At 40.7% G+C, this 25,464-nt stretch overlaps 1 protein-coding gene across 14 annotated transcripts in view; it reads left to right on the forward strand.

Annotated features, from left to right (window-relative positions):
- Window positions 1-25,464, forward strand: part of zmp:0000001200 (dedicator of cytokinesis protein 9) — an 85,390-nt gene that overhangs the window by 18,986 nt on the left and 40,940 nt on the right. For 3 of the 14 annotated variants that reach the window (XM_035957274.2, XM_023290314.3, XM_023290317.3), the window contains exons 1-2: window positions 16,264-16,508; window positions 19,533-19,649. In XM_035957274.2, the coding sequence (XP_035813167.2) occupies window positions 16,395-16,508; window positions 19,533-19,649 (231 nt within the window). In that variant the 5' untranslated portion in view covers window positions 16,264-16,394. Of the gene's footprint in view, window positions 1-4,148; window positions 4,583-16,262; window positions 16,509-19,532; window positions 19,650-25,464 lie in introns of those variants that run through there. The other 11 variants (XM_055015279.1, XM_055015278.1, XM_055015277.1 and 8 more) reach the window with 8 other exon arrangements.

A 25,464-nucleotide genomic window follows, 5' to 3' on the forward strand; every position in this document is an offset into this window, starting at 1 on the left:
CATCGATTCTAATATAATGTATACATGAGTTATTTAATTAGTAATTAAGGAACCATTGCTCGCATCAGAGCTGCAACATTTAGTTGATCGATAACTCCATTTTTCATTCAGCCTTTATTTAAATCTCAAGGAACCTGGACCAGCTGCACCAAGCTTTAATGTTTGAGTGTTAGCTAAGTGACTGAGTGAGTTCGGTAGTGATTTTGGGACCATTTTAACAAAGAAGTTATGTATTGTGGCATTTTGCTGTTTAGGTTGAACTGGAGTTTTCATTTTATAGGGAGAAACGCCAAATGTTGTGTCGTTTCAGCTCATCAAGTGTAAAGATTTGCTTATTTTCTCTGTTTTAATATAGTTGAAGCATTTGTTTGTGGTCATAAAATGACTTAAATGCTCGGGGCTTCATTAAAAAATAACAACTGGACTTCTCTTTTAGGTTCTTGAAGAAGTTTCCACCTCTCATCCAAGTGGCTTTCTTTTTTTAACTGAGGAGGTGTCAAGTTGCTTTTTACTGAAGCCCTAAGGAATACTATGACCTGGATGGCTGAGAATCTACACGGGCTTAAGTGATAAAAATGCATGTTGTAATTACATATGCTAGTGGGATTTAAGTGAAGGTAGTTTGAAGTACTTACGTTTGGAGTGAGGACTTCAACTGGATGACCAACATTAGCTCTGTTTATTCACACCATACATTGCAATCTGTTTCTTATATTTTTCGAGTATTTGTTAAATAAAAATTTAATTTGATAACATGCCTCATCAGTTTATAAAATGCTAGAGCCACATTGTCATGCCAGGAAATGTTGCCCACTGTGGAAAGTGACGCCTTGTTGTGACAACAGCAATAATCCATGGAGCTGCACACAGCCGGCAGAGCTTCAGTCCAGCTCTTATCTCCTCTGCAGCTGCTGCAGATTTGAGCAGAGCAGTGTAGCAGAGCTTCCACATCCCACAGAGGATGTTCACACTTGAATATCCACAGATAGACCCACTCTGTGCCTAAACCCCCACCTACCAGCCTGACTGTAGCCTGGCCTGGAACTCATGATTTAGTGTGGTTGACACAGTCCAACTGTGTACTGCTGGAGGCTACAGTCTCACTTCGTTTGTTAACAGCAGTCATGCATGGGTGTCCTCGAGCAGTGGAGGGACGCTGGAATGTATTCCGAGCCAGACAATAATGTGTGTTATAGTATTGATTATGCCGAGGCAGCGTGTGAGTCACAGTCAGCTGCAGACACACACCTGTGTGAGGAGATTTTTAGTCTCCTTGCAGTGTTTGCACTGAGGATTGTTGCAGACAGAGCTGCTAGAGACAAGGGCAGCTAGAAGAAAAACTACTACACCTGATGACTCAGCTATCCCCTTGTCTGACATTAATAATTTATCACCCCTTAGGGTGCACTGTAATCCCTTTGCAAAATACAGTAGGGGCATTTCAACAAACTTTCTGCTGGCACCAACAATGCCTTTTTTGTACTTAGGTAGCTTTATGTAAAGAGCAATAACAAATAAAGGAGAAAACCCAAGATGTACAATTCGCATGGGTTTTGGAGTGTTGCAGAGCTGCTACTGCATAATATTGATGTTTTATTAGCGGCCAGCCTACACTCTTGGGAATTCTTAATCTCAGCCTTGTGACTGACTGCTAATGAATGCACATCCTCAAAATGCAAATAGCCTAATGGACACATCTGTGACATATATCAAGGGAGTTAAAGCCAAAATCATGAATCACCAGGGATTCATTTTTCAGATTATTAGGAAAAAGCAAACTTGACCTCAGAGTGAATCTAGTATTTATTTTCCATTTTATCATCTCGTTTGGTTTAGACTTAAACTTCTGCTTTGTGATGCATCACTTGTGCTCCAAGTAATTTTTCCCCACAGGTTCAGAAAATCCCGTACAGTACCATCACTGCAGCATTGTGACTACCTCAGTATATGTTGCTGCAGACTTGTCCTTTCATGCACAAGAAGAATCTGCGTCCTCAGGGCAAAAGATTTACAATAACCAGCTGTGACGCTTCAAACAATGTCTGCTTGCTGCTTGAGCAATGTCTGACTCATATTTATGTTGGCGCTCAGTAGTAAATAACAGTGATAATTGACTGTTAATAAGCAGAGTTAAGTTCAGCGAAAGTCCCAGAAACAGAAAAAAAAAAAAATGTGGCTTGCCTGCAGTACACAGCCTTGAAAAAGGAGATTTATGACTTTGCAGTTTTACCAGTTTTACACCAGATTGCTTCTTGTCATTCTATATAGTAAGCCTAAAATCCCTCTTTGCGGCGACAGGAGGGACGGAGGCTGGATCACAAGTGCGAGACGAGGGATAAACCAAAAGAGGAGCTGTATTTCCCAACAGATCAATGGCATAATCAACATCTTTACCCGCCCTCCTCCAGCGTCCCTCTTTCTTCTTCTCTCCCCAAATCCCCTCTTCCGTGGACTCAGCTGCTTTCCTCTGCAGTTCGTCTCATCCTGCTCTCGAATGTAGTTCAGTGTGTCAAGCACTACTGAAATATTAACACAGCAGCAAGCAGGAATGCGTGCAAGTGTTAGTGGCTTAGTGCAGCATCATGATGTAAGGGAGCGCTACACATTCTCCAGACGTGTATGTGTTTCATAATTTGGTTGAAAGAAATGTGAAAAATTCTCACATGGTTAAGCCCTAAAAGAAAAAAATCCATACTGATGCCACCATGTTCTTTATTTTGTAGCATGAAGCATTTTGAAAGTAAGCAGAGCCGCTGCCAGCAGGACTTACAGTGTTTTCTGTCTCTGCAGCCGTGTGTGCCGCTGTGACAAGTTAAATTTTTTTGACAATATTGTCACGGAGTTCTTAAGGGGTGTTAGACTCTTGCAGCTGCAGGAAGGGAAGAGACAGGGATAAATAAACCAAGATGAACACTGCCCCGTTTCCTTGTCTTCCTCCTTGTTTCTTGTAATCAGGATGTGAAACATTGGCAACCACAGGAGGCAGACGGCATGTGTTTATTTGTGTATGGCTTTACACAATTTTGTCCCCCATGTGGCTTTACAGCAGTTTTTTTTTCATAAATACTATGTAAAGCTAAAGTTTCTTTGCCAGTGGAGAAGCAGCAACATTTCAGGAATGACTTACAGAAACCCTGTTTTTCAGTGCTTTTTGAAACGCATTTACTGTTTTCTTGCTTTTTATCGTCTGTCTTCCTGATCACAGTTCGGAGACATTTTAATCAAAGGTCGTCCTAGTGGATGAGTCACTCCTTGGCATTTCAAAAAGCCTGTGTATGATCAAATTTTGTCGTTCCACTCCCAATGTATCTGTGTACTTGGCAGCGCGGGCAGCTTGTGATCAAGCGCAGCTAATCTTTTGTAGAAAAACACTCCCTATTTGATGTCTTGGCCTAAAAGGTTTAAATCCTCCCATGTCCTTGGTCTGTTTTGGAAGCAGAGATTTCTGTAAGGCTTAGAGCCTGCCACTGGGTTTTCCACAAGAACGAGACATTTCAGTCTTCTTCTTGCTTCAGTAAATGTATTTTTGTGTATTTATGGTGCTTCATCAAGTGGACTGTTCTCCATAAAGCATTTCTAATGATGTTTTCTACTTATGTTGCATTTTCATTGCAGCTTTGGCTGCCGGCTGCAGCTTATGCCATCCAGTCATTGTAATTCATACACTTGTTCTAACATTGGCTGGGGTTTTTCAGCTGAACTAAATAAGCATTCAGCCATATTGCTGTTTGCCTGACCGTGGAATCAGACTCTCCCTCTGGATATGAGGCACTGCATTCAGTGTAACCCATTTATTTCACAATTACTCATCTGACTCCCTAAAGGAGTCCCATTTTATGGAGTAAAAAAAAATGAAAAGGGTTAATTCATTTTCAGAATGCAAATGAGGAAATGAAAAGAATGAAAGATAGGGAGGAATTTTGGAAATCCAGAGAGGCTCGGAGGAGAACAAGCAAGTGACTGAATAAGTGAGACAGATGCACATGAGGCTGCGTTGCACCGAAGCTCAGCATTGGTTGAAGCTGCAGCAGAGCTCACACAGCATCCTTCATCCCCCCATCCCTCGTCCTCTGCTCTACCTCACTCACTCACTCACTCACTCACTCACTCACTGTATCTCGCCTGCTGACTGAGGTATTCCTACCAGCACAGACTGGGGCAGCCAGGAATTACAGTGGGACTCTTCTCTGTGTGTGCATACATTCATTCTCTAGCTATCCTCCTCTCTGGATCCTTTTTTTTTTTTTTTTTGTGTTTTGCCTGAACGCCACCGACGCGCTTCTCCCTGGGTGAGAAGCTGTGGATTTTGCGGGTCAGAGTAAGATCATGGACCAGGGAGGAGCAGGGGATGATCAAGGAAACTGGGTCACTGGCAGGCTCTCCTGACTGATGCCTGGTCGGACCTGGAGGAATGGGGTGCACCACCAGCACGGTGGTGATTGATGGGCTGCGAACTGTCTTAGAGAGGAACTGTAGTGGCTACATCTGTAAGGAAGCAGCTGAGCCCACTGGGCCGTCTGAGGCTGAGCGAGCGCTGAGTCGGAGAGAGTCTCGTGTAATACCGACACCAAGGGTCCTGAAGGTGTGTGTATGTGTGAGCTGGAACAGTTTGGTAGCTGTTTTTGTTTTTACGGCCAAATCAACAAAATCATGTTTAGATTCATATGCATTCAAGCTGAAATGAGCAGAAAATCATTTACAATCATTGAGTAATTTGAATTTTTTGTTTTGCCTATAAAATATTAAGTGTCCAGACCTCTCAGTAACATCTCCAGAGTTCTTGTTTTGTCTAGACATCAGTCCAAAACACAGAGATGTTCAGCTCACGTTGGTATACAGCTGAAAAAAGCAGCACATTGTTTCATTTTGAGAAGCAGGAAAACAGTGAATGCTGAGCATTTTGCCATGATAAACAAGCTGTAACACAAGTGTTGATGATTGATTTTCCATCAGTTGATCAACTAATTGTTTCAGCCCTAAATCACATATTATAATACAAGATCTCCCCGTTTTCATGCAGTGGCATATATCACAGGATGTGATGTAAAGGTTACAAACATCTTATGATGCTTCGGTATCATAGAAGCATTAATTAGACTTAATAATAGCTATAAAGGCGTTTTTTATTAACCAAGAAAAACAGTGAATTCTCACATCTGAGATGCAGGATCCAGCAAATGTTTGACATTTTTGCTGATAAATGAGTGAAGTAGTTAATCAGGTTTCCGTGTTGATCACCTCATCAGTGATTCGAGTGAGAATTTCATCACTGCTTTAATGTACCCAGGGTTGGTTAAATGTCTAAATCATACATTATTCCTCACACAGAAGTGCTTTGAAATGGGTTGTTTGAACTGAAATGTTGCTGATGGTGCACTTCTTCCCTGAATTGCTCTATTAAGACGGCAAAGTGCAGCACATGAATGCGATAAATGATTCAGACGGCAGTAATATTAGAACATGTATGTGCAGGCTAGCACAGTGCAAATTTTTCTTCTGTCAGGGAAACAACTCCTGAAGGAGTATCGTTTTCCCGGCACTTTTACAAGCACCTTTCATATTTGGCAGATTTATAGATGCAGCTACAGCAGCGATAATCATCATCGTTCTCGTCTCAGCCATTTGGAAATGTATCCATGAGTGTCAACAGTATAGAAAGTAGGGCAGTAGGAGGGCTGGGTGTCGCCTCTTGCTAAGTGCTGCATGGGTTAAAGCCTCTGTGGGCAGAGATTGGGGTGAGGAGGGTGAGAAGGGCGAGGGGGGACAGTAAGCTCTGTGTCTGCTGGAAATCAATCACCGCTCTTCATCTGTGGACCGGAGGGCTTGGCAGCGCTTCTGCTGCTCCGTACCAGCTTGTCTTTCCCTTCTTGTTTGTGTTTACTTACTACTGTGTCTGTGATGTCTCCTTCCCATCACCGGTTCATCAGATCCGCAGCAGAAAGCTGAGTGACAGTGGACCAGCTGAGAGAAGAGAATTAGGTCAAGGGCACGTCGCTCCTCTTGGCTCAGGGATGGTCTTATCATCCAGACAGGGTCAGTTAATCCTCTGTCAGCATTTAGCAGTCTTATAAATCAATAGTTAAATGTGCGCAGGGAATGTGGTTTGTTTGACACATTTTTGTCAGAGTGCAAGTGGAGCTTATGAAGAATCAATAAACCATGATAGTTAAACAATAAATTATGGGGTGTAGAATTAAATATAACGCTTCACCTTAATCTCCAATCATAAGAAAATATCTACTTATTATTTCGGCTTATTTACTCTTGCAGGCTCCTGCTCCTCAGCATTTTAGCTGTCAGGCTAAGACTCAAGCTGCTTCTCTAGGTGTTAATGATAACTGTTTTAGCATTAGCTGCCTGCTAAAAGGTCTCCCCCATGCTTTTAAAAGGCGCTGTATTATGCAAAATCCCATTTCAACTGATTTTCTGACATAATTATATGCATAGTGTTTCTAGAGACCCACAAAATATGACAAAACCCATCCCCTTGTGTCTCTCGACGAGCCATTCAGATTTGCAGCCTGTTGCGACATCACAACAGCCCCGCCCCCAGCTCATACCTGTGCCCCTCTTCCTGAAGGGGATGCGGGCAGCAGCTCGGTTAAATGTAAAGCTAAAGACACTAAAACAATCTGCTTAGAAAATGGCTAAAACCAGGAGTATTACATCATTGTACAATGAATGATCTGTGCAATATTTTGAGCTTAAAGCTAAAAGTCACAGTCTGGGGACATGTGAGACTTTCATTAATTAGTTAAAAATGTGGTGTAATATGGTTCCTTTAACAGTAATTATTTTAATTTTACTTTCCTGAAACAAATTGAGCAAACTTTCAAGTACCAAACTGAAGAAGCTAACCTCACAAAACTGCACCAACCAGTCAAGCAGTACAGTTAACTAATCTACTACTGAAGTTACACTCACTTTTACTTATAAACCATTGTAGCAATAGGTAAAAAATGTAGCTGCCAGCTCAGACACTAAATACACATTCACCCCGCTGACTCTTCATCTAATTGATATCATACACAAAAACAAGGTGAAAAAGAATAGTAAAAATGCAATTTTACCGAACTTTTAATTTACTTTTAATTATTTACTGTTTGATTGGAGATGAAGCAAAGGCATGAACTATTTTTGTCCATTTTCCCTTTCATTTGGTGGTTGCAGTAAATAAATAGACAGAAAACAACAAGAATCAGGAACATTCATCTGCCAGTGAAGCAACCCTCCATTTGTATTATGTATAAATGTAAATCCTTTGCTGCATTGTTAGCTCTGGGTTCCTGACCACTGCTGGTTTGTGAACACTATGTTTGTACAAAAATGTCTAAAACTGAGCACATTGTGTGCTACTTTGGATACTATTTTCACCTTTTTTAATTCATTAAGCTTGGCATTATAAACCATTATGTCTGCCCTTTTAATTCCGTCTGATTGCAGCAGGTTAGTGTTTCCGGGAATTAAAACGGAGATGATGGGGTGAGGCTGAACACACACTCACCTACGTGCTCGCACACCAACAAAATTGCGCCTGATGTGTAGACATTTAACAGCCTGTTTACTGCTCTGTTGTTTCACTCGCTGATTACAGCAGCTCTACCTTTTCCTTCCTCCTGAAAACCTACATCTTCTCAGGAGAGCCATCTGCCTTTAAAAATAAAAGCCACTCATACAAGGTGGTACAACATTTATGCTGTTGTCACTCAGTAGTGCCATTTTTCTGTTCTTGATCTCAAGAAAGCTGCCAAGAAAACCTTTTCCAGTCTTTGCTGTCACAAAGATTCAATTTCTTTTCTTTATCAGACAGTTGAGGCTGACTTGAATCTGTAGCAGAAGCTCTGAAGTGTCTGCTGGTTTTATCAGAGGAATGTTGTTGCAAGGAAAGACAGAAAGAGTGGTGACATGGGCTTGGTGAAAGATGAAGCTGCTTTTGTCCAATTATGTTTTGGGAGTAGTGCTTCTAACTTCGACCTTTGATGGTTTGCTTCCAGTGATCTGTGCCGAATGAGTGTAAGTTTATGTGTTCCTTGTGTTGGGGAGTTAATAAAACACCAAACCGAGCCTGGATGACATCAAACAGAAATTATTTACAGATTAAATTAATTTAATTACAATGCTTTTTATTCAAGCATGTGTGTTTAATATGGCTTTGTGATTTTTTGGGGGAGAGTTTGCTCAAATAATAACTGGGAAAAGCTTTCTAACTTGTTGAAAAGCATCATAATTATGGTATTCCATCCACCCATTATCTATACTTGCTTAATCCTCATGGGGGTCGTGGGGGGGCTGGAGTCTATCCCAGCTGACTTAGGGTGAAGACAGGTAGCCAGTCTATCACAGAGCTACATATAGAGTAGTAGAGCAATTTAGAATTACCAATTAACTTCAGCAGGCTTTTGTGTTGAAGGCAGAGAGAACCCATGCATGCACAGGGAGAACATGTAAACTCCATGCAGAAAGATTCCGAGCCCCAGGCCAGGACGTGAACCTGGGATCTTCTCACTGCAAGGAGACGGTGCTAAATTATGAGAAAAAAACTAAGCAGTAAAAAGAAAATAATCATGTTTTTATAGACTACATTTTTTCCATTTGTTTTTGTGTCTGAATTAAGGCATTTTTAGTCCTTCATGTAATAATTTCTTGTATACGTCACAAATCCAGTATCCTGTATCTCTTTAAATGTTTAACCTCCCATGCTGATGTTTTCTCTTTGATGACGGGTGAACATGTTTAATGTTACAGTGTTTTTAAAATGGTTCACCGTCACCTGGACAACCAGTACCATCAGTCTCTTCGTAGCATTCATCTTTCACCTAATGGATTTACAGTAAAGCAACAGCGTGCTTTGCTCGTCTGTTTTTCTTGGTGATTGCTTCCTACTTTCGAGACGTCTCAGCCTTCCTTAAGTTGTTGCTTCAAGGAGGGTTTCAGACATCACAGCGCTGATGTGTGTGTGTTTGCATGTGTGTGTGTGTGTGTGTGTGTGTGTTTATGTTGCTCACTCACTGACTGATACATGGGAACATTATCTGCAGCACTCAGGCTCATGTTCTTAAAAGACATTCTGGCAGCAGCAGTTTGATTTTCCCACAGATCTGAGAGCAGCATTAGTCATATTCAATACTTTTAGTTACATTTAAGGCTTGCTGATCAATACAAAGCTGTCTTAAATTTTTGCTCTAAGTCCTTAATAGCTTTAAATATTGTAACAATAGCGCATTTTATTTTCATTGCCGGACATGTTGCTGTACAGTAAGCAGAGTCTTCTACATTTTCTATCTCTGCTGTGTGAGACGACTGTCTTTGCCTCATGATTACATCCTGTTATTTTTGATGCCATTGTGTCCCACATCCTACTGCAGTGATGTTATTAACAGAGAGTGTAGACATAGTCCGGTGCCATTATTACCTGCATGTTAAAATCTCATTCTCAGTTCACAGTCCAGCACTGTTTGGAGGACGGACTGAAAACAGAGCGCAGGATGGTGGGTCTTGGAGCTGCCGCTGTAGTGGGGCGGTGTGTTTTGTTACATTCCAGGTTACACCCTGTTTTGTTTTGGCTCAAGCAGCGATTGCATCAGTCCCTTGTTATGTAACCGAGAAGCCCAGTTTGGGGTGAGTGATCCGGCCAAAACATCATATGATGGTCTTTGGGGGTAGAATCACGATCTGAATCATAGTCCTCCCCACAGGTTTAGTTCAGCTTATGTGATCACATAAGTAGTTGTGGATATCATTGCTTGAATATAAAGCATTTTACTTAAAGTTATAGCTAACGCCCAACTTACATGTTCTTGCTAAAGTAGTGCATGCAATGAGCGAGCATTGTTTGAATTCATTTACCGCCAAGTCTAAGTTATTTCGTGATTCATGTGCAGTTAGAAAGTTTGGACAGGTTTCCTATTTATCTATATAAATAAGTTTTAATAGAAGTTAATTCACAACAAAACGAGATGCGAGAGCCCGTATAGCACCTCTCACACCTTGCAATCTAAGTAGTTCCTCTCTAAAACAGAACTTAGATACAATAAACATTATAAAAGTTCTTTAGCAGATCAGATCAGTCATAGACTCTCAGTCCAGACAGAAAATCACAATTTGATATACTGGTAAATGTCTGCACTTTTATAGTGCCTTCTAACCTTATCAAGGTTCTATAAAGTGCTCTACAATGTGTTTCTTATATGTCAGTTCACACACACTCATAGCGGCAGTAGAGCTGCCATGCAAACTTGAGGTTTGGTGTCTTGCCCAAGGACGCTTTGGCATATGGAGCAGCACAGGATTGAACCACCAGCCTTGCAATTAGTCAACAACTCAGTCTGCCGCTTGAGATACAAGTTTTCAACAATTACATTCTTATTAAGTCCACAGAGAAGATGGCTTCACACTTTTATATTGGTTTCAGAAGAAAAAAAGCCAGTAACAACAAACAAAGTTAAATGAGAGGGAAAAAAAGAACAAGAAATCCACTAGCCACCAAAAGTGGGACTAAGAAAGTGCTGTTAGGGATTGACACAGCATGAACTGTTTCAAGTCATGCAAAAATGCTGTAATCAAATATTCATCTATTCATCTGTGTTCACCAGGTCACCACAGGGGCAGCACAAAGAGACAGACAAATATGCAAGATCATACTCACACGTATGTCCAGTATTCCAGTAATCAGTAGTTAACCTAACATGCATGCTGTTAGACTGTGAAGAAGCTTCAGCGTCTCACGAAAATCCCCACACATCTACAAGGAAATCATGCAGAGTCCCCACAGAAAGGCCCCAACTGAACAGCAAGTTCAGTCCTGAAACCATCCTGTTGTGAGGCAACAGGCTGGTTGTGCTGCCCTGTAATATAATATAATTTATATTACATATAATGATACATAAATGGATTACATCACTTGACCCTTGCATCATTTGTGCAAGATGGTGTGGCAAAGTGAATTTCAATTAATTTCTTTGTTAGCATCTCCTCCCAGTGTTGTCATAAAATGGGGCTTTAATGACGCAAAACTACAACCAGCAACGTTCCTAAGTGGCTCCAGAGGACAAGAGCAAAAGCTTTTAATGAATTATATCTTTAAAAAAAAAATTACATTTTGCCCCTGGTTGTTTTTAGATCGGTTCCAGAACTCTGAATCACAGCACGCAACTCTGATTTGTTCAGCCATTCACAGGAATAAAGTGAAGTGTCAGGTCTGTTTGATTATCAGTTGAAGTTGATTTTTATCCCTCTGCATTCCTTTTCCAAATCACCACACCAGAATGTTTAGTCATGAAAGAAACAGCTTCTTTTTCTACATACTGTAAGTATATAGAAAGCATCTGAAACCGCATTTGATCAGAAAATATCCTTTTTCCAAAACATCCTCTCAGTCTTCTCCTGGCAGCTCGAGCGTTTGCTCTGCCAGTAAAAAGAGCTCAGCAGGCCTTCCTGCTTAGACCCAAGTGCCAGCTCTGCCCAAAGAAATATGTTTGTATTCGTTTCCATGGAATTTGATTTAAGACCAAGCCAAAAAATGTGAGCACCAGCACCAATATGTCTCCAAAAAGTTACCTATTATTGCAGATATGAGGTCTGGGAGAACTCACGCATCAAAGTCAGACATCTAGTAGATATACTTTGTCGTGACTGTATGTACATTTGAGAAAACAGTGTCAGTGTAGATTATTAGTGTAGCTGAATGGATACGTCAAAAACAGTTTTACTAAACAATAGTGTCTGCTGACAATCCTGGAGATGATTCGGCTGCAAAATGACTCAGTGGATTTAATTGTGTGTTTGCAAAATGGTAGATAAGCACAACATAAATCATGGCGTGTGATACAGGAAACAAGCATGTCTGATAAAACTGGCCCCAGGGTTGCGGTTAGAGGAGGCGAGGGAGAACACAGCGCTATCTGCAGCGAGCATCTACTGTAAACTGGATCTCTGGTTACGATAAACACCCAGTGAAGCATGGTTTGTAGAAAAGTTGAAATAGCAAATGCAATCTTGATGTATGTTTTATTATGTTGCCAGGATTTTAGTTTTCTGGAAAACACTTGCCATTTTTTTGCAGTATTTACTTTGGAGTGAGACGTTTCAGTCTAACAGAAGTTGTGTGTGGTAGAAAGGTGACTGGAGAGACTGTCTGAGAGAGGAAGTGTACGATGATTCACCTCCTCAGTGAGCTGATAAGGCTCCTGTATTGGACCTATGACACCTGCTTTCACCTGATGAGGAGGACTAGCTGATATCTTTTTGACAGAGACACACATTCCCTGCATACAAGGATATGTTAATCTAGATATGACAAAGCTCTGCACAAAGAACCACTCTTTATTTTGCTGTCCAAATGAAACATTATGATCTGGGAGAGGTGAACCAGTCTTGTGTCCAGTTAAGTTTTCACCTCAGTAAGGTTCACCACAGAGCTGCTTTTGATGGTTAAGCATGATTTAAGACATGTACACAACATCCAATGTTTGGTTGCAGCTTGTTACCTTTCCTGCATGCTGTCTCCCCATGTTTCTACTCTACCCAAAATCATTCATTCATTTTATCACAAGACACCTCAGTTCATGAGGTTCACTCCTGATTCTCAGTGCCAAGTACACTGATAGTGAGTTCAAGTAGCAGGAGCTGACAGTTAGGATCCATCAAAAGTGAAAAAGAAAACAGGTTTCAACACACACAAAAATGTTCATATTTGGCTGCAGTGGTATCTTGTTATCAGCAAGCAAGCATCCCAGGGATTAAGTATGTTGATAACAAAGGTGGCAACTTCATAGACATGAGATGCAGCCTGTGTTCACTGGACACAGCAGTTGTTGGTAAAGAAATACACTACCGTTCAAAAGTTAGAAATGTCCTTATTTTTGAAAGAAAAGCAATTTTTTCAATTAAGATAACATCAAATTAATCAGAAATAGTGTCTAGACATTGTAGCAAATGACTATTCTAGCTGGAAACAGCTGGTTTTTAATGGAATATCTCCATAGGGGTACAGAGGAACATTTCCAGCAACCATCACTCCTGTGTTCTAATGCTACATTGTGTTAGCTAATGGTGTTGAAAGGCTCACTGATGATTAGAAAACTCTTGTGCAATTATGTTAGCATATGAATAAAAGTGTGAGTTTTCATTTCTGTTTGAAATTGCCTAAATCACTGCAACCTTTTGAACGGTAGTGTAGCTAAACTGTACTCGTTATAATGATAAGACTGTTCTGGTAATGCCGTCCTATCGAGAGCAACAGACTGAAATTAGCATTAGACTATATCTAGTGGAGAAAAAATGGATTGAAAGTTCAGCTGAAGTGTTTGAATGTTGTTTTTCTCTGTGCAAACGTGATTCCTGACAAACACACCACATGTAAGGAACCTGTAAGATCACAAAAATGTGTTTGAAGATTCTACCAGCTGATGGATGACAGATAAATTTGTTAAAAAATACTTTTCCCACTCTAGAATTTCAGTTGGAAACAGCGAGACTACTAAGCTGTTACTGTTTATGTAACCAAAGTAAAATAATCCTAATTAAAATAATAGTTCAGGATTCAAAATGTTACTCAGATAAAAGTAGAAGAGCAAGAATCACAAAATGCATTCCTAAGAATCTATTGGGGGAAATATTCTATGTACAAAAATGGCTATTGTGAGCATTACACTACGGGACAGATTTGGGATGACTTTACAAAAGGTAAAGATTACAGAGAAGTCATTAACTGTAAAACTGTAAATTTTAAATAATTTCTAGACCTTGACAAGTTATTTTGATCATAAAATAAAATATTATATTTTTGAGTTCCTGATACCCGAGACTAAATGTTTTGTACATTTGTAGATACACTGTGATCGGTAAGTTGTAATGTGTAAAGAATAAACTGAGGCATAATATTGTTGAAATTGCACTTATTTTTCTTAAGAAATGTCTGGTTGTTCGTAATGTTTTATCAAAAGATAGTTCATTTAATGTGAACATTTTCAGAATGTACTTTGTTGCACAAAAACAAAGGGGAAAATTTGAGCTGTCGTTATTTATAAGTTATTATGGTGTGATTTTACTAGTCTGGCACACTTGAGATCAAATTGGCCTGAATGTGGTCCCTCAACTAAAATGACTTTGACACCCCTGATCTACTGTTTCTAGCATAAATGTCTAAGTTGCTTTTTACTGCTGGTAAAGTAGAGCAAATTATTACTGTCTGGCAGTTTAAGCTTTCATGTAGCTATATTCTCTATGTTTTCTTTGAAAGTAAGTCATAACTACACCTGTGAAATAAACACGGCTGAATAATAAGTATGATATTTCTCTTTGAATTGCAGTGAAGTGGAAATATAGACTTGTAGAAATACTAATGTACCTGAAATGTGTTTTTAAGTTTAGCACTTAGGTTCTTTCCACCACTGCACTTAACGTGATAACAATTCAATTCAATTCAATAACAGGATTCATGACAGAACTATTATTTCACACTGTGTACATTAGCTGTGCCAAATACAAACACAGTTGATAGCAGCATTTGAATTATTTGTTCTGCGATTTTGGACAAACAACATAACTCTTAAAAGAGAGTCAATGCCAATGAAATCTGACACCTGAACTGGTAGGCAGTGTATATTATATTTTATTGCTCACAATTGAAAGCAAGTATTTAAACATCTCTGCTGTCTTTCAACAAGTCAACTGTGGTAGATGGAATTTTGGAAGATCAGGAGGTGTTCAGGTTTTAGGTTGAGACTCAGGTTTGTAATCAAGGCTGCAGCTTATTTATCACAATTAATCTGCTCATTTTGTTTTTTATTAGTTGATTAATCATTTAGTATGTGAAATGTTTGTTTTTTTTAAAATAGCAGAACAAAAAAGAAATTAGCCTTTATCTGTCACAAATACAATACAGCACCATGTAATCCTTTTTTTCTTCACTTATCCCAGCTTGTAAGGAAGTTAGGGTCAGGCGCCCTGGAGCAGATCAGTATAATAGCCTTGCCCAAGGGCCTAACAGTGGCCTTACACCCCCCACCACCCCATCAGTAGCCTGGAGCCTCAACTACTGACTTACCACTGCTCTAAAAAAAACTTCAGAGTGCCTGAATGCTGTAATTTCTGTCTTTTTTTTTCCCGAATGGCAGTCCAAAACCCAGGACAGTTCAGTTTGCATTATGTTGTACGTGTAAAAGAGAAATCACCAATCCCTGCATTTTAGAGGAGTGTTCCATTGGGTTTCACTATTTCAGCTTGAATATGATTGCGTTATTGATTATTGAAACAGCTGTTGCTTTTTCTGTTGAGTAATTCTTCAATTTGAATTTTCTTATTTCACTGACATCTGCCAACCACTGCTAACCAGCGTCTATTTGGTTCTGCATAAACTTGTTCTATCGTCCGATCTGAGAAAAATCTTCCGATTAATACCCTGATATTGATTTTGACTGTATTACCAGTACCTGTGTGGGGCCCATCGGGGCATGTGACTGTGGGAGTAGAACAGCTGATCTCCCTCCTAATTTGAGACGCAGGCGTGAAAAGATAACATTGTCCCCTGCGGTGGCCCACCGGAGGAATCTGTAGGTCTGGCCCACTCCTAGGTGGGTCGACGGGGGCCGTGACGTGCTGGAATGCCCCTCAAGCAGTTGCATCAACAAGCCGCGAGACAGAAGTTGGACCTAATCTGAAGTCGGTGATAAGAGCGACAGGCCAGCAATAAAAACTTCAGTGACTAATGATGGCGTGTCACACTTTGCAGTGACTATTATGATGTACTATTGCCTGACACAAAGTCGAGTCATGTGTGTTTGGTCTTTAGCTGATAATACAGGTCAAGATTTGTAAATTCTGCGACAGTCAGTGAAATTATTACTGAACTGCTGCAGCTGATTTGCTAGCGGGTGCCTTCATAATGTGCAGATTCCTTTGCGGTTTCTTTGAATGTCGCTGCACATATACCATTGAAGTGCCCCATTGTTGTCTCCCTGAGCTTGTTCCTCCTGATAAATTTTAACCAGGCTCTTATTTCAGCTGTCCCACACAAGGCGTGAACAGTCCCTGACCATACTGTAATACTTGAGGAATGTGTTTCTTTTGTTTGCTTTTGTCAAACCCTGTGTCGCTGTGCAGGTGGATAATGTGGGGGTCATATAACTTCATTGTGTGTGTGTGTGTGTGTGTGTGTGTGTGTGTGTGTGTGTGGGTGAGAGGGTGTTTAACTCCCCCAGGCAGCACAGCTGAGTGTAGGAGGGGCTACTCCTCATTCTGGGTGTGAGTCCACTGCCTTCAGTCAGAGCAGTCCAGGCTGAGAGGGGAGAAATACAAACTTTTCTCCAGCACAAGGATTTTTCTCCATCTGATATGCCGGGTGTCGGCTTCTCTTTGGGATCCAGCTCGGACGTTTCTCACCACAGCTGTTGACGATGCAGGGAAGGGCTAGTAAAGCTCCAAAGAAGGAGCTGGTCATTGAGAGTCCACAGCAGTACAAGAGGCTGGCTGCAGCTGAGCCTGAGGTAGATTCAGTGCCACAGGTGGTGGTAAGTCATTCAAGGACTGGAGACTTTTTTTTTTTTTTTTTGGTTCGTGTTTAAAAATCTGTGTTGGCTTGTCAGAATTATTCTAAACTACAAGAACGTCTTTCAGCGCTTGATGCCGTAAAGGTTAACCACAGTCATAAAGTTCCAAAGCAGGTGTCATGTGAGCATTTTGTGCTACTTCGCTTTCTTTTATTCCACCCAACGCTGCCAGCTCACATTTACAATCTGCAGCGTTAGCACGAGCACACGTGAATGTTGAACTTTTACCAGCATTTTACTACCTGGAGGAGTATAGCACACTGTTTTCTCAGGTTTATTCTTTAAAGGTAACGTTGGCTTGTTAAATGTTTTATTTGGCTCAAAAGTCAACGCAAATGACTGAGATAATTTCCTGAAGGTGGACCGTCGTTTAGTCTCCAAAGAGTTGTCTGAACAGTGAGTGGCAGAAGACTGAATGCATCAGTTTGTAGAGAGGCACTACACAGCACCATTGTTTGAGGCTGTGCGAGGGAGCAGTGATGGGAGGAGTGGGAGCTGCAGCTAAACAGCTGCTGGATCACTGCAGAGAGGGAGTGGAAGGGATGGCTTCATAACTTTCAGTTTTATGCTCTTTCCATTGATGGATGGCTGTTTGTTGACTTAAGTAGTCAGATGTAAAACTTACAGTCTGCTTTGTTCTCTTCTGATGTCACTGTTGTACTGTATTATGTTATCCAATTGTCGGAAAACAAGAAATACAACAAGATCTGCGATATTAGTGTTAGTTTGCAGGATATATACTCAACAAGTGCTTTCTCTGACGACTCAATTTACAGTTGAGACTAGGTCAAGTGTCTATGGTCAGCACTGTGGCCAGAAAGGATGACAGAGATTTGGCTTATGAATGTTCATTTTCTTACTCACTGCTGAGTGTTCTGTGTGGTTGACCACTTTGAGCCACTGACAAAGCAATGTGCCCAGAGGGGTTTGGAGGGAAACAAAAGTCAGCAACAACACAGCAGCTCCAGAAATCCATCAGTGGTGAGAAAAGGGCACCATGACCGAAATGCGGTCAAATCTTTCAGCAACTACTTTATTTTAAAATCAGTGTTGTTAGGGCATTAACTGTTTGGTTTTGAGAGCTGCAGCTTCAGCTACATCAGGTGTTTGTTGCGGTAATTTTTCGGTGAGGCTCTTCTTTCTCCTCCGAACCAAACCTTCAAGATTATATCTTGCAAAAGGTGTTTCACCTGGTTCAGCCACTTCTGAGTCATTGCCAGTGTTTTTGTCCTGTGCATGGCTTAATAATGACACTGCCTGATGTTCTTAAGGCCTGAGTATCTTGTACAGACTGTCTTGTCTATGGAGATTTAAGATGTCGGATCCAGTGAGACATAGAGACATATACACAGATATCTTATCTTTCATATGTTCTAAATTCCTTCCTGGCTTACCTGTCCTACACGCAGCTATCTCTGCATCTCTTTGCTTTTTTTCTCCTGCAGGAAAACAGTGTGTCAAAGCGTGACTGCATTTCATTGTAACTACGTGTGTGTTACGTTCAGATAAAGGTGCGAGTAAAAAGCCGTCTGATAATGTCAAGGCTTGCTTCAGCCGACAGACACAGTGGCCCCATCTCTGCTCTACTATCCCCTCCACGTCCTTGAAACTGATACAAGGTCCTGCCCTGTCTGTCCTCGGTGTGCTCTGTTATTAGCAGAGGTTGCTAGGAACATATATTTAAGCAGGTCAATATCCATGACTCTCCCTCTGAGATCATGCTTGTATTATCAGTCCCAGATGTGGAGGCAATGAGTGAGCCGTGCTGTCGCTCAGCCCTGAAGTCTGCTGATGTGTCACTGTTCATTTTTCACTGCGCTGCCTCCCTGGCTGTTAGATTCATCCTCCCATCCCATCAGCTACAAGTGTTGACAGCTTACTCTCCAACTAATGGCCACTGTATCTTTGCAGCTTACAAGCTTCGTCCAGCCTCAGCCTTGGCTGTTTAGTGGGTCAGTGCCTCAACATTATGCAGAAACTATGACGCTGTACTATAAATCCATAATCACCTCCTAATAGCATGTCCACATCTGTTCTTATGAGTCAGCCACAGCGCTGCATCACTTTTGAAGCTTGAGCTAACTTCTGATAACGGATTATTCTCACAAAACGTACATTTGTTCTATGCTGAAGAGGATAATTGTGTTGTTGTTAAGACAATTGGAATAGAGTGTGGTAGTTTCCTTGAGAGACATGCTATGTGCGCTTGCTCTCACAAAGGCATAATCTCATCAAGACCCTCCTTCTGCTGAAGCGGATGCATTTTCTCGAGGCAGATGGAGTACTGATAGGCCTGTCAGAGTCTATCTAGCAGATAGCATGTCTTTCTATACCCAGTGTGACAGCACAGCTGGATTAATTACTGTAGATCCTGTTCTATGCTCTCTTCTCTTACATATGGCACTTCATCCTTAGTCGGCTTGTTAGTTCTGAGGCCTTGGGGTTAAATCATGAACGCTTTTCTGGTATTCTGGTGCTTAGTAAGCAAGATCATGATCATATAAGTCCGTGCATCGTCAGACAGTTTAACCAAATCCACATTGATAACCAGTCTTCAGCTTTGCTCTTGTTAAATGTAGTTTTCCTTATACTTCCTAGCTATTACTGTGCCACAAATCAGCATTACCCTTTCAAGAAGAATCTCTAAACCACCTCTGATTTCAGTTACATTTTGTGAATGAAGGTTTAAAAATGTAATCACCACAAGACAATTAATAAAGTAATTGACAGTATGATTTCACTCACACTCAGTTTGGGACACCCTTGTGGTTTAGAGGCGGACATAGAGGGTGAACATAATTCAATATACCCGATCTACATCTAATCTCAGGACTTCATTGTATATTACCCATCTTTGTCATCTCTCTGCTGGATCTACAACACATATACCACTTTTTAAAAAGCTGTACCTTTACCTTTGTGTTAGTTGTAGTTCCAGTATTGGTCAACTTGTCCCAGTAACAGTGCTTCGTTCATGTTCTCCAGGTCAAACCGAAGGTGATCGAGCCGCTGGACTATGAAAATGTGCTGGTGCAGAGGAAGACGCAGATCCTCAGCGATGTCCTCAGAGACATGCTGCAGTTCCCCCTTGAGGACTTTGAGGTGAGTTTCTTGCATTTTTCCTGTAGATTTCTTGGGCAAAATCACAGGCATACATAAAAAATGGTAATAAATAATCTTCTGTAGTACATCTGACTGTAGGATTGCATGGGTGAGGAGTTCCTATGAAAGTTAGTGGTGATATGCAGCTCAGGGAGCACTAACAGCACTTGGGCTTTGATTTCCTCTAAGGCTACACAGTGCTGTGGAAGGTTAGGCCCTTTGAATGAAAAATATCTTATTAATTAATGTTTACTAAGTGGACAGAAATTGCACTACTCAACTGTGCACACAGTAAGCCATTAAAAAGTCTTTCTGACAATGTGCTCCAAAACCATACAAGGTCAAACCCTTTATGGTTATCTATCCAACATCAGTATTTACTCACCCACTTGCATGTTTTCTTTGTTGTGTTTGTTTGGCTTTTGCGATCCTTTCCTTTTGGCCCAGGCGTGGCCACTGTTGTGAGTGCTGGGTGGGGTCGGCCTCAGAGGCTTTGCTTTTGTTTATATCCTTCCATGCTGCAGCGAGAGAGGGGTCAGGGGCCATCTGTTTAATTGGCTCATTCTGTCTCCTGTGTTGTGACAGAGCAAGTGTTATCTCCAGCCACAGTGTGCAGGACGTAGGCTCCCTCACTCTTTCCACGCTATGGCTGGAAAATCTGAAATGGAAATCTGGCTCAGCGCTGGTACTTCAGGAAATGAGACTTCTTTGAAGGATGTCCTCACCAAGAGCAGCAATGAGATGTACAGTACATCCTCAAATCTGACCCTGCCTCTCTGAATCACAGCGCATTCACAGTTTTATAGAGTCTGAGCTTTTATTGTTATGGCACTCGTACCTAGTGAGAGAAGTTTTTATTTTAGTAGCCATGATGTGCTTAACAACTTTTGTCTCAATGCCCACATTGGAGAGTATGATGGCAGAAACTCGAGTGATGTAACTGATGTGTATAAACACTACAGGTCAAAAGTTTTAGAACATCCCAATTTTTCCAGCTTTTTGTTGGAAATGATACATGTTAATGTCTCACTGTACCCTGAAATGAAAGTATAGAACAAATAAACAAATGAAGTTAAAAAAAAATCAATTTAGAAACTAAAATATATTCTAAACTTTTGTCTCATCAAAGTAGCCACCTTTGGCAGATAAAACGGCTGAACACACTCATGGCATTCTTTCCACAGTGGAAATCAAATATTCTTCAGAAAGTTCTTCCCAACTCTGTTGCAGAAGTTTCCATAAATGTGTGGCACTTGTAGGTTGCTTTGCTTTCACTCTTCTGTCCAGTTCATCCCAAACCAGTTCCATGGGGTTTAAGTCTGGAGACTGTGCTGCCACTCCATGTTTTCAAGCTTCCCATCTTGTTCTTTTTTCCTACAGTAGTTCTGGCATAGCTTGGACTAATGTTTTGGGTCATTATCTTGCTGTAGGATGAACCAACTGGGAACATACCAGAGGGTACTGTATGGCGCTGCAGAATGATGTGGTAGCTGTTTAGGTTCAGGGTTCCTCTCACTCTGTACAAATCACTGACCCTGGATCCAGTAAAACAGCCCCAGACCATCACTTTTCCTCCTCCATGTTGGACAGTTGATGTCACACACTGAGGAACCATCCTTTCTCCTACTTGACGCCGCACAAATCCTGCATGATGAACCAAAGATTTCAAATTTTGATTCATCAGTCCATAATACCTTCTTCCAGTCCTCAGTAGTCCATTGGCAGTGTTTCATGGCCCAGGCAAGCCTCTTTTTCTTATTCTGACGTCTTAGCAATAGCTTTCTTGCTGCAACTCCACCTGTCACACCTGCAACTCAAAGTTTTCTCTTCACAGTTGAAACTGAGACTTGCTTACTACGACCTCTATTAAGCTGCGCTACAAGCTGTTGTTCTAAGAGCCGCCTTTGACTCTCAGAAACTTCTCTTCTGATTCTGTTGTGGCTTTGGGTCTTCCAGACCTCTTCCTGTCAGTGTTTCTCCCAGTTTCTGAGTGCCTTTTGATGGTGAAGAAAACTGCACTCAGTGACACCTTCCTTTAAAACTGGAACAGTTGAGGCGTTCTAAAACTTTTGATCGATAGTGTATACAGTAACATAAGTAATGCTACTTTTTGTTAGTGGTTTAATGATGCATATGTTTGCACAGGACTCTTAAAAAAGATGTACAGGACATTTAGTTTGGTTTGGTCTGTTCTCTTCACCCTGTGATCCAAACAGTGACTGTTAAAAGTCTATTTATGTCCACGTACTAAAGAACCAAAGACTATACAGTGAATTTTAGGAGTGCATCAGTTAATATGTGCCAGCTTAATGAAAATATGCAAGCATCTCTGTGCCTTAACTGTAAAAATGATGGCCAGTGAAACACTATTGAATGGTGTTATGGACAAAAATAGCAAAAAAGTCATATTTCCACCTCCATCCGCATTACAAGATCTTACCAAAATGAGACATGTACTGAACCACAAACTTTGTACACTGTTACCCCCCACTATATTAACTTATGTTACTATGAAATGGTTATTCATGCACAACTCTTCACACCTGCACTGTGACCTATAAATCTGTCATAGCCACAGAACAGCTGTAGTCGACACCAGTGTGTCATGACACTGTATTCCTCTTTCAAATCTGCCCACAATTTACCCTAAAAAATGATGACATTTTGCACTTTTTTGAAACCACCATCATGCTCAGAAATTCTCAGAAAGCCTCTGTGTGAGCTACCAAATGCAACACTGTCACAAGTTTGTGTCTGTCATAGCAAACATGGGCTGTTTAAAGGATGATGATATTTTGTAAGTTCACGGCAGCAGCTCTTTTAGAATCAATCTTTTCAAATGCATTGCCTCTATATATGATAGATTTTGACAAAAAACAGGTCTGATTTTTGCTGCATATTATTTGATGTGGCCACAGAATTGATACAAACCTTCTCTGTTAGAATATTAAACTCCCTTGTATACTCAAATAACTAAACCTGGCAATGTCATGCAGCCTTTTGTATATTCTGAAAACTTCCCAGCAAACTCTCTTTAATAATGAATGAAAATGTCTGCGATAAATAGAACCTAAATGAAACGAGTAGTTTTGCAAAGTGTTTCTAACTGTGGGTTTGGCTGTGGATACAGCAATGGCCTGTTATCGTTTGAAAGGCCTGGCAGCTGGGTGCTCGGTGACAGCAGGGCAGCCTTGACTTTGTCTTCTCTTGTATCATGCTCTTGCAGCCTGTTGCTATGAACATACCAACTTCACACACAACCAGGACATTGTCAGGGCTGACAGGTGATTCTGTCTGAGGAAAAAAAACAACACTAGCGGCACAGTGACTGAACCTAACATCTGTTTCTGCCTCTTCGCGCTCTTCTTCAGGCAAGGTTGTAATCGATTTTTTAGTGGCTGTGCTTCAGTGAGAAGAAGCGTGGCCAGGGGGTGTTCGTGCTGAGACCTCGATATGCATACAGACAGTGCTGGTTCTCAGTATTAGAAACCACTATGAGGTGTCCTCCTTATCTTATCCCCTCTGGCTCATCTAAAGTCATGTGCTGCTCTTCTGTTTATACCATCTCCATCTGCTCTTGATCTGGAGGCTGTTGGTATAGTGGAGTTGTGTGTCGGCTTCTTTGTGCGAGGTTTCTTGGAGAAATTTGTCCAGAATTATCAGGATATGATCCTCCTTTCCTGTTCTCCTTAATGAGACGTACTCTATGTATGGAAACATCTCTGATGTAGGGCACACACATCAAAGCAATATTCTTTCTCCTTTGTTTCAACCACAAAATCCAGCTCTTAGATCCATTCACACCCAGTGAAATGTAAATCTTTCCAACAAATGGGTCACACATATGTATAGTTTCCTTTTATTTGCCACACTAACAGCATGGGTCACTGACAGTCCTGTACTTTTGGTTCAGATCCAAGAATACCAGCAACTATTTGATGTAATTTTGTAAATGTATCTGAGTGAGTCTGGTGTTTTTCTGACCTTTCTTTAAATAATTCAATGAGATAAATATTCACATTCTTGAAAGTCTTTGGTTTATAGCCAAATAACTGCAAAACTAACGACACTCCCATCAGCCTCAGCTATATTTTGCATTTAGTGCTGAGTTAACTTGATAAATATTAAAGCTGCCAAACATCAGCATGTTAGCATTCAGGTCAAAGCGCTGCTGCGTACAACCTCTGTGAGCTGCTGGTGGTTGAGTCCTACAGTCTCTAAGGGTCCAGAAGAATACCCATCTTGACAAGGAGGATGATATTCTGCTGAGTCCAACCCTATACCATGCTAATTTGGGGCTTATTAAACCAGAGAATCCTATGGTTCTCCGTGGCGACTTGTAGCCCAATTAAATGCTTCCTGTTGCCCGCTTCCCGTCTCCCTCTTACCTCCATGCCTGTTTATTTCTGCTGCTTGGATTGTAAAGATTATAATCTCCCCTGCAGGAAACCTGGCTAGCAGACAGGAAAGGGAGACTTAAGGTTCACAAATACCAGCGTGGTATGGAATTTGTTGTAGTTGACACGACCGCAGCTCAGTCTAACACCAAATGCACCATTGTTGAAGATGCAAAGGCAAAAATAGCAGTTTTTTGTTCTAGTGTCATTCACTGTTGATATAATTGGTATAATTTTCTATTGGATATTGTTATATTCTAGGATTTTAAACACATTTGATTGATTTACTGTATGTAGTGAGCACTTTTGTTTTTTTCTTATAGACATACGCATTATGTAATCAGAATTGTTGCATTTGGTTATGCCTTCAGTAAACTGGACTTCAAACTAATGACACGGAACATATTTCAGCTCAAAGCACTTCAGTGAAAGAAAAAGGAATCATGGTATTTTTTGCATCCCTCACGTGCTCAGAAAGCAAAAGCAGCTCACGCTCACAGCTTTCACTTGCACAAAGCCAGAATTCACTTGTTTTCCTCTTAACAAAGTCAGCTGAACTGAACACTTAATGGTCGTATTTATGTTTCTCTTTTGCTCGCAGGGATTATGAGCAGACAGATGCACTTTATTTTTACTATCAGGATTAATCCTCCCACCAAGTCCTGATGCTGATATTGTTGCTCATCGCAGTCGTTTACTCGGGGCTATAGTTTGATCTCCAGCTTTTGCACTGTTCACACTTTATGTTTAGTCATCCTAGAAAGTTATTTTGAGCTTTGAAACATTAATCTGGGTGGGAAAAAAAACTTCAGTAAAACGTAATAAGACACCACAACATCATATCTTTAACAAGAGTCCCATTTGACCTGTGTTAATGGATGTTAGTTAACAAGAGAATGCAAAATTTGTTGGCAATTGCTTTACTTTTTGCTGCATTTTTTGCTCTCTTTCATTTATTCTTGCTCTTGAAATCACTTCTTTCCCTTTATCACTTAAGATCATGTGATATTTCCCACATGCGATGGTGTATTTAAAGTAATACCTATTACTAACGGCTAATGGTGTAGCCATCCCATAGTAGACCACTTTTCTAGACAGTGCTTGAGTTTACAGGAAGTCTTAAAATGTTGAATAAAATCGCTATAATTGCACTTAGATTTGCAGTAATCTGTGAATGTAGCAGACAGATGAAAAATGCAGATAAATAGAAATGAAACATTTTTGTGGTTTAAGTTTTTACTCCATGGAGGCTCTGCCTCCTTGGAGGAGGAATAACCTAAACAACAAAAATATCTCTTGTAATAACTTAATTATAAAATTTTTGTTTATAAAAAATTGCATCGATAAAAATTGATATTCCTATAAAAAGAACCATCAAAATTAAACCATTTATCAGACCCAGAAAAGATGAAAACAGA

The sequence above is a fragment of the Amphiprion ocellaris genome, chromosome 11 (genome assembly GCF_022539595.1).
Source record: "Amphiprion ocellaris isolate individual 3 ecotype Okinawa chromosome 11, ASM2253959v1, whole genome shotgun sequence".
NCBI lineage: Eukaryota > Metazoa > Chordata > Actinopteri > Pomacentridae > Amphiprion > Amphiprion ocellaris.